Here is a 9,408-nt window from a genome sequence, read left to right on the forward strand (position 1 = left end):
CTTTCCGACGAGGAGCTCGACAGCCGCCACAGGCTCCTCAACCAGCTGCTCAGGTGCTGCTGCTGCTGCTGCTGTGGCTGCTGCTGCTGCTGCTGTGGCTGCTGCTGCTGCTGCTGTGGCTGCTGCTGCTGCTGCTGTGGCGGTGGCGGCGGTGAGGGGCGCTGTTGGTGGGGTGGGAAGCGCCGCTTTGCGTGGGCGCGGCGGCAGAGCCTGCGGACGCTCGGCGCGCGCCTCAGCCCTGCAGCTGCTGCTGCTGCTGCTGCTGCTGCTGCTGCTGCTGCTGGTGTTTGCTGCAGAGAAATCGAAGCAGTGCACAAGATGAGCAAGGGGGCCCGGGGGCCCCCCGGAGGCTTCGGAGACGAGGGCCGCGCTGCTGTTTCCCTTGCGGACTTGGCCGCGGGGAACCCCGTGGGAGGCGAGGCGTGGGGCCCCGCAGCAGCAGCAGCAAACGCTGCTGCTGCTGCGCAGCAGCAGCAGCCTGAGGAGCTCACGGAGGAAGACGAGGCTGTGCTGCAGCGCTGGAAAGAAAGAGATAAACAATTCGACGCCCAAGTCGCGCAAATCGGAGACGCCATAGACCGCATCGGTGCGTCCCGCCTGAAACAAGTTTAGGGTTTAGGGTTTAGGGTTTAGGGTTTAGGGTTAAAGTTCAGTGCTTGGGGTTAGTGTCTCGGGTCTAGGGCTTAGCTTTTGGGGTTTTTGGACCGGCGCGAGCGGGAGGCGGGGTTACGTTGTTTGCTCCAATTGGACCAGGGTTTAGGGTTTAGGGTTTAGGGTTTAGGGTTTAGGGTTTAGGGTTTAGGGGGTTATACTTCTCGTGGAGTGTACGTACACCTCACGCAGCTGCCGTGCTGCTGCTTGAGGGAAAGTAAAAAGCAAATGGGCCTTCGCGTAAAAGCAAATGGGCCTTCGCGGAATTGCTGCAGCACTAAAAGAACCCCTGCTGCTGCTGCTGCTGCTGCTGCTGCTGCTGCAGCTGAGGTGGCGGTGACGATAGGGCAGCAGGCGGAGCAGCACAGCCAGAAGGCGGAGGAATTGGCGCAGCAGACGCAGCAAGCTGCTGCTGAGCTGCAGCAGCTGGACGCGAAGCTGAAGGCCTTCATGAAGAGCCAAAGCTCTTCCAACTTCTGCTGCAAGCTCATTTTGCTGCTGCTCGTCATGCTGCTCGGCTGCTTCGTCTTCTCCACCATCTACGCCCGCTACATGAAAAAGGCCTGAACCCCAGCAGCAGCAGCAGCAGCAGCAGCAGCAGCAGCAGCAGCAGCGGGAGGGGGTGCGGCCTCTTCGGGGCTGGGGGCCCCCAGAGAGGTTTGGGGGTCCCGGGCGCCCTCTTGGGGGCCTCGTGAGACTTTTCTGGGACTCAAGAAGCAGTAGCAGCAGCAGCAGCAGCAGCAGCAGCAGCAGCAGGCGCTGCAGTAAAGGCTGGGTTTGCTGAGTTCTGAGGAAAAGCCCAGGAGGGCAGTGGCCTTCCGTTTAGCCTTTTTCTGGCGGCATTTATGGAAAGAAATATTTTCAAATTATTTAAAATGAATAAATGATTAAAAGCACTTTCTAGATTTGCTGCACTCCGCCGTGGAGTGTACGTACAGCTGCGCGGTGTATGGACACTGGCGTGAACTGCAAACTGCAGAAAGTCTTCTAAATGGAGCAGCACTTATGAAATATAATTTCTATTCTTTAGTGCTTTTGTTTGCTATAAATGCACTTTTAAAGGCAAAGAGCCTGCCTCTGGGCAAACGTTGCTGCAGCAGCGACCCACGCTGCTGCTGCTGCTGCTGCTGCGCTGCAGCAGGAGGCCCTTGGAAGGGCCGTTTGCTTGTCTTTGCTTCTGCTGCTGCTGAGGGCCTTGTGGGGCCCCTTGGGGTGTACAGACACCTCGCGGGGCCGCGGGCTACAAATAAAAGAGCTGGGGACAGGAACAATTAAACAAATCAAACCCCAACTCGGCAGCAGCAGCAGCAGCAGCAGCAGCACTCCTCTTGCTGCTGCTGCACTTGCTCTTGCTGCTGCTGCTGCAGTTGTTGCTGCTGTTGCTACTGCAGCTGCTGCTCCTTTTGCTGCTGCGCCGTTGTCTTTTTTGTCTCAAGTTGAGTCAATTACGCAGCTGCTAGCTGTTGCTGTAAAAGCTCCTGCTGCGCCGCTAGCTGCTGCTGCTGCTGCTGCCGCGCCGCTAGCTGCTGCTGCTTCGCGAAGGCGAAGCGCTGCAGCGCCCCGCAGCAGCAGCAGCAAGCGGCAGCTTCGGCTGCTTGCTTCCAGTGACTTGCTGCTACAGCAGCAGCAGCAAGCGGCAGCTTCGGCTGCTTGCTTCCAGTGACTTGCTGCTACAGCAGCAGCAGCAGCAGCAGCGCCAGCCGCAGCAGCAGATTAAAATCCCAAGTCCGTTTTTTGCAACTTGAAGTTTTCGAATTTATTTTATTGAGTGGCAGGTGCGGGGCTGCTGCGCACTTGTCTTGAGTTGCAATTTTTGTCTTTTCTCGTTTTTTGTTCTTTTTTGTTTTAATTTAAATATATCTAAATAAATATAAATATATTTAAATTTAAGTTCATTAAATGGTCCCCTTTTGCGCACTTCTGGACCTTTTGGTTCACTCGTCTTTGGGCATCCGCACCACGAGCGCGCCGTAGGGCAGGTGTCTGTACACCTCAGACTCCGGCAACACCGCCAACTGCAAAATTCTTTTTTTCATTTTTTCCATTTCTTCTTTTGAAGTCCCAGCGGCCGGCTCGGCCTGCAGCAGAGGCCAGGAAGCAGCAGCAGAAGCAGCAGCAGAAGCAGCAGCAAGAGCAGCAGCAGAAGCAGCAGCAGAAGCAGCAGAAGCAGCAGCAAAAGCAGCAGCAAAAGCAACAGCAGAAGCAACAGCAAAAGCAGCAGCAAAAGAGGTCAGAAGCAAAAGAAAGGGACGATAGAAATGCAAAAAAAAGAAAAGATTTCAAAAAGAAAGAAAATGCGATTTGAGGAATTTTTTAAAAATGATTAAATGAATTTGAATGAAACAAAAAGGAGTAAATTCGATTTGTTGAAAGGACCATTAAAAGATATTTAAAAGAAATAGAAAAAGAATTAAAAAAGAAATAGAAAATAAAATGAAATAAAATACTATAAGAAGATTGAAGGAAGGCAAACACAATATAATGCCAAAATAAATTCAAAATAAATTCAAAATAAGTTCAAAGTAAATTTAAAGTAACTTCAAATTCAAAATTAATTTAAAATAAAGTAAGTTTAAAACGAATTCCAAATGAATTTAAAACGAATTCCAAATGAATTTAAAATGAATTTAAAGGGAATTTAACATGTATTAAAAATGAATTTAAAATGAATTTAAAATGAATTTAAAATGAATTCAAAGGAAAGCCAAAGGAGAATTAAAACGTTAAAAGTGAAATCGAAAAAGCCAAAAATGCAAAACGAGTTTCGAAGAAATTAAAAATAAATCCAACACAAATTAAAACACTTTCAAACAAAATAAAACAAATTAGAAAGAATAAAACAAATTAAAGAAGAATGAAACAAATCGAGAACAAATTAGAAAAGAATAAACTAAATTAAAAACAAAATAAAGCAAGATAAAACAAATTAAAAAGAATAAAACAAATTACCAGCAAATTAAAACAAATTAAGACAAAACAAGAAGAATAAAACAAAGCAAAGCAAATAAAAAAGAATAAAATAGAATAAAACAACAAAACACATAAAGGAATACAAAAAATAAAACAACAAAACAAAAAAAAGACTACAAGAAATAAAAGAATAAAAGAATAAAAGAATAAAAGAATAAAAACAAAAAGTACTTGTGCGTACGCGGAAGGAAAAGGCTGCGAGGCTTTTGGAGTTTCTGCTGCCGCTTTGCTGCAGCAGCAAATTTCCCCCGCAGACTTTCCACAGAAAGTCCAGCAGCAAAACTGCTGCTTCCTCCAGTGCTGCTTCCTCCTCCTCCAGCTCCTCGTCTTCTTCCTGCTGCTGCTGCTGCTGCTGCTGCTGCTGCAGCTGCTGCTGCTGCGGGTCGGGGGCTTCGTGGCGGTCGTCGGATTCAACCTGCTGCTGCTGCTGCTGCTGCTGCTGCGAGAAGGAGTCGAGCAGCAGCTGCTTGTTGAAGAGAAAGTGAATGACTTGGGGGCTGGCAGGTTCTGCTAAACTTTCATCTGCTGCTGTTGCGTCTGCAGCAAAAACACAACAGGCTCTAACTAGCTCTCCATTAAAGACACAGATGCACTGCAGCAGCAGCAGCTGCTGCTGCAGCCGTTGCAGCTGTTAGAGCTGCTGCAGCTGCAGCAGCAGCAGCAAGAACAGCAAGAACAGGAACAAGACAGCCGCAGCAGCAACAGCAGCAGCAGCAACAGCAGCAGCAGCAGAACAGCCGCAGCAGCAGCAGCAACAGCAGTAGCAACAGCAGCAGCAGGAACAAAAACAGCCGCAGCCGCAGCAGCAGCACCAGCAGGAACAAGAACAGCAGCAAGAGCAGCAGCAGCAGCAGCAGCAGCATGGTTACAGCCTGGGAGGACGTGGAGTTCGTTGGGCAGCAAACAAGAAAAGAAGGAAGTGGGAGGCAGCAGCAAATCAATGTCTGGCTGAGCAGCAGCAAAAGCTGCTTGCGTTGCGCTGAGGTGTCTGTACACCTCAGCTTCCAGCGACGGCCCCCCCTGCAGCAGCAAAAGAAAAAATAAAAAAATTAAAATTAAAAATTAAATAAAAGAAACAGAGAGACTCAAGAAAGAATGAGGGTTTAGGGTTTAGGGTTTAGGGTTTAGGGTTTAGGGTTTAGCTGACCAGCAGGCTGACGAACAGGGAGGTTTCTGTTGCATGCAAACCCACCACCTCCAAGGGCCCCTGCAGGCACCGCCAGTTAAGCCAAACCAGTGCAAAGAGACACGCAGCAGCAGCAGCAGCAGCAGCAGTAGCAGCAGCAGCAGCAGGCAAGAAGAGTTGCAGCAGCCCCCTTTGCGCCGCGGCCCCAAAGTTGAAGAATACGCGAAGCCGCGCTGTTCTACACGCCCAGCAAACCCTAAAGCCTAAACCCTAAACCCTAAACCCCAAACCCTAAACCCTAAACCCTAAACCCTCCCCTCACAAACCCAGCCTCCCCCATAACTACGGAGGCTCTGCTGCTGGCCTACAGACCCAAATAAACCCCTACGGCCTTGCGCGCTGTGGGGCCCCCCTGGGAGCCCCCCTGGGGGCCCCCTTGGGACCCCTTTGGGGGCCCCCCTTGGGGTACCTCTTGGGGGCCCCCTTGGGGGGCCCCTTGGGGGCCCCTCATAAGGGGGCCTCCGGGATTCCCTGGATTGCTGGGGCCTCCAAGAGCGCGAGGACCAGGGGCCCCCTGAAGTGAGGGTTTAGAGGGTCTGGGGTTAGGGCGGCTAGGGCTCGCTAGGGTTTAGGGTTTAGGGTTTAGGGTTTAGGGTTTGCGGGTCCCACAGTACGCGCCCCCAGAACCCCCAGTGCCTCCGGGGGCCCCCGTACCCCTAAAGCCCCCCAGCGCCCGCATGGGCCCCCAGGAGCCCCAAGGGGCCCCAGAGGGCCCCCGGAGGCCCCTGGGGGCCTTTAGAGGCCCCTGGGGGCCCCTGGGGGCCCCTGGGGGCCCCTGAGGGGCCCCTGGGGGGCCCCTGGGGGCCCCTGAGTGAAGTAAGAACTGACCGCCTGGGGAAGGGCCTTTTGGAGGCTGCGTTGAGTGGCGCGCAGCAGCAGCGGGGAGAGGTGAGCAGCTGCTGCTGCAGCCATTTTGTAGGTGGGGGCCCCTGGGGCGGGGTCCTGCTGCTGCATCATCTGCTGCAGCTGCAGCAGCAGCAGCAGCAGCACGGACGGACGGGCCACGGGGGCCCCCGCCTTCGAGACCTCCTCCAGCAGCTTGCGGGCCTCAGCTGCCCCGAAGAGCGACAGCAGCTCTGCGAGCACGTCCTGCAGCTCCTGCTGCTGCTGCCGCTGGTGCTGCTGCTGCTGCTGCTGCTGCTGCTGCTGCTGCTGCTCGAGCCAGCGCATCAGGGCCCGCAGGGTCTGGCCCCACTGCTGCAGCTGCAGCCCGTCGAGATGCATGCGCAGGTAAACGTCTTGTGCTGCAGCAGCAAACTCTTCTTCTAAAGAACTTAGCTGCGGAGTCACTTCCAGCTGCAGCCACTCCAGGGGGCCCCTCTTGGGGGCCCACAAGCAGCTGCCGATCTCGGGGGCCCCGTAGATTTCCACGGGGCCACTGGCACCCCACGCCTCTGCAGCAGCAGCAGCAGCAGCAGCGGTGCGCACGGTTATAGCAGCAGCAGCAGCGGCAGCAGCAGCAGCTAAGTTGCGGCGACGCCGCAAGAAGCATTCATTAGCAGCAGCAGCACCAAGAGCTGCAGCAGCGCCGTGCCAAGCAGCATCGCCACCGCAGCAGCGAACAACTGCCCTGCTGCTGCAGCTGCGACAGAGCCAGCCACAACACCAGCAGCAGCGGCAGCAGCAGCAGCAGCAGCAGCAGCTTGAGCTCACTAAACATTGCGTGGACTGGAGGAGCAGAAAGGGCCTCGGCAAGGGCGCAGGTGACCCTGTGCGCTGCTGCGCTGCTGCTGTTGTCTGCTGCAGCAGCAAGAATTAAATTCAATTTGCCTTTTGCTGAGCTGAGCTGCAGCAGCTCCACTGCCACAGAGTCAAAGGGGGCCCTCCATGCTGCTTGCTGCTGCAGCACCGTCAAGAGTCCTGTCCGGAAGAACTGCTGCTGCTGCGGGTCCTGCAGCAGCAGCTGAAGCGGCACGCGCAGCAGCAGCAGCAGCAGCAGCAGCAGCAGCGTGCGCAGCACAGCACAGCACAGCACAGCACAACGCAGCACAGCAGCAGCAGCAGCAGCAGCAGTCAAGATTCAGAAGCCTTTCGTGTCCCCTTTCCCCCCTGCTTCTTTCTGTGGGGCCCCACAGAAAGAGGGGCCCCTGGGGCCCCCATCGCATGCAGGCAGCAGCAACTCGTGCTGCAGCAGCCCAGAAAACGCGCAGCTGCGCGCGGGCGCAGCAGCAGCAGCAGCAGCAGTAGCAGCAACTGCTGCCGCTGCTGCAGCTGCTGCTGCAGCCCCTCTCGGGGGCCCCTTGAGGGCATTTTGAAGGGCGCCCAATTTCTATTTGTCTGTGGGGGCCCTTTTGGCTGCCTGCAGAACTATTTGCTGCTCAGCTGCTGCTTCTCTGTCTGCTGCTGCTGCTTACTTGGTTTGCTGCTGCTTTCACTCTCACCAGCAGCACGATTGGTGAGTCTGCTGCTGCGCTTTCGCTTTCTCGCTCTGCGAGGCGGCGCCGGGCAGCAGCAGCAACTGCAGCAGGAGCAGCAGAATCGGCTGCAGCAGCAGCAGCAGAGTCGGGCTCAGCAGCAGCAGCTTCAGGGGCCCTCCCCTCCTCCGAAACGAAGCCAGGGGGGCCTCCAGGGGGTGCAGCAGCAGCAGCAGCAGCAGCAGCTGGCTGCGTCTGGGCCCTTCGCTGCTGCCAAATAACAGGGGGGCTGCTGGCCTGCAGGGCATACATTTGCGGCGCTGCAGTGATGACGTAGTGCTGCTGCTGCTGCTGCTGCAGGTGAGGGTGGGGCTGCAGCAGCAGCAGCGCCTGCTGCTGCGGCGACACAGCTAGGCTGCTGCCGTAGGGATGCTGCTGCTGCATAGCCGGGTGGTGAATTGCCCCTGTTGCGCTTATTGTTATTGTTGCAGGTGCTGCTGGTGTTGCTGCTGCTGCTCGTGCTGCTGCTGCTGCTGCTGGGGAAGCTGCTGGCGCTGCTCCAGGAGCAGCCAGAGCAGTCCGCTGGTGCGCACGCTCCTGCCGCTGCTGCTGCCACTGCTGCTGCTGCTGCTGCCGCTGTTGCTGCAGCTGCAACATCTGTTGCTGCTGCTGTTGCTGCAACAGCTGCTGCTGCCGCTGCTGCTGCTGCTGCAACAGCTGCTGTTGCCGCTGCTGCTGCTGCTGCTGCAACAGCTGCTGCTGCTGCTGCTGCTGCAGGTCCTGCCGGCGCCCACTCTGCGCCGTTGCTTGCCTGGTTTGCTGCTGCTGCTGCAGACGCTCGCGACGAGAGAGCTGCGCAGCACTTTCGCTGCTGCTGCTGCTGGCGGAGGCGCGGCCATTTTGGGTGCTGGCAGCTACCCTCCGCTGCTGCTGCCGATTGCTGGACTGCCGCTGCTGCAGCTGCTGCTGCTGCTGCAGCTGCAGCTGCTGCTGCTGCTGCTGCTGCCGTGTTCGACTGCGGCGCTGTAGAGCCACTGAAGCCTCATCTTGGTCCTCAGACTCTGGAAGCAAAGGCCCTTCTGCTGCTGCCATTCTGCTGCCTGCTGCTTCTGGGGCCCTCCTTTGCCAGGAGTTCTCATTTGCTGCTGGCTCTCGGCTGCTTCTAGTGGTCAGTGCAGCAGCAGCAGGAGCAGCAGGTGGCTGGCGACGCCTTTCAGCTGCTGCAGCTGCTGCAGCTGCTGTAGCTGCTGCAGCTGCTGCAGCATGTGCTGCTGCTGGCTCTTCGTCCTCTGCGTCCTCTGCCTCAGTCTCTGCTGTGCTGCGCATTGCTGCTGCTGCAGCTCTTGGCTGGTTTGCTGCAGCAGTTGGCAGCAGACCGTCGCCCAGCGCCTCAGCTTCAGTGTCTCTCGGGACAGCAGAAGCGTTTCGAGAGGACCACTGCTGCAGCTGCTGCTGGTGCAGCTGCTGCTGCTGCAGCTGCTGCTGCTGCAGCTGCTGCTGCAGCTGCTGCTGCAGCTGCTGCTGCAGCTGCTGCTGCTGAGCCCCTGCTGCTGCTGGCGGCAAACTGCCTAGCCCTGCGCCGCTGCGTACAGTATCAGGCCCTGTCTGAGAGGGCCTAAGCTGCTGCATTGCCGGTCCTTGCTGCTGCTGCTGCTGCTGCTGCAGCGGCTCTGTCAGCTGCTGCTGCAGCTGCTGCAGGGGCTCTGCCAGCTGCTGCTGGGAACCGCCGGCAGTTGGGGGAAACGAGCTAGCCTGTTGATGCTGCTGCAGCAGCAGCTGCTGCTGCAGCAACAACTGTTGCTCTGCAGCAGTGGCTGCATCGATGGTCGGGGCAGCGGCTGGCTGAAAGGCTGCTGCTGCTGCTGTTGCTGCAGCAGGATTCGCAAGGAGGCCGCCTGCTACTGCGCCTTGCTGCGCCTGCGTGTCTGCCCCAAGCTGCTGCTGCTGCTGCTGCTGCATGTCCTGCTGCCTCTGGGCGCTGCTGAGCGCATACTGCTGCATGAGCAACTGCTGCTGCCTCTGTTGTTCTTCGTGCTGCAGCCGCAGTAGCGTTTGGGTCTCGAGAGCCGCCGGCTGCTGCTGCTGCAGCTGCTGCTGCTGCTGCTGCTGCTGCTGCGCTGCTGCAGCAGCGTCAAACACCGCGTCCAGGCCGTCTGCGCCCAGCAGCACAACCCCTCTGTTCATCCCTGTGGGGCGCAGCTGCAGCACGAAATCTGCTGCTAAAGAAGACAGCAGCGCCTCAACAGC

The 9,408-nt window shown here is 56.7% G+C and overlaps 2 protein-coding genes across 2 annotated transcripts in view; one reads left to right on the top strand and one right to left on the bottom strand.

The window, feature by feature from the left end:
- ETH_00010695 (uncharacterized protein) overlaps window positions 1-1,218 on the top strand; it is a gene marked incomplete at both ends in the record, with an annotated part of 1,959 nt that extends 741 nt beyond the window's left edge. The window contains 2 exons of the mRNA XM_013377259.1: window positions 297-586; window positions 977-1,218. Coding sequence (XP_013232713.1) covers window positions 297-586; window positions 977-1,218 — 532 coding nt within the window. The remainder of the gene's footprint in view (window positions 1-296; window positions 587-976) is intronic.
- A 1,367-nt stretch (window positions 1,219-2,585) lies between these two features.
- The window catches only part of ETH_00010700 (uncharacterized protein), a gene marked incomplete at both ends in the record, with an annotated part of 8,566 nt that continues 1,743 nt past the window's right edge, over window positions 2,586-9,408 (bottom strand). The window contains 6 exons of the mRNA XM_013377260.1: window positions 2,586-2,729; window positions 3,803-4,158; window positions 4,491-4,641; window positions 5,636-6,201; window positions 6,461-6,710; window positions 7,162-9,314. Of these exons, the coding sequence (XP_013232714.1) occupies window positions 2,586-2,729; window positions 3,803-4,158; window positions 4,491-4,641; window positions 5,636-6,201; window positions 6,461-6,710; window positions 7,162-9,314 (3,620 nt within the window). The remainder of the gene's footprint in view (window positions 2,730-3,802; window positions 4,159-4,490; window positions 4,642-5,635; window positions 6,202-6,460; window positions 6,711-7,161; window positions 9,315-9,408) is intronic.

The sequence above is a fragment of the Eimeria tenella genome, genomic scaffold (genome assembly GCF_000499545.2).
Source record: "Eimeria tenella Houghton genomic scaffold, Eth_scaff5, whole genome shotgun sequence".
Lineage (NCBI taxonomy): Eukaryota > Apicomplexa > Conoidasida > Eucoccidiorida > Eimeriidae > Eimeria > Eimeria tenella.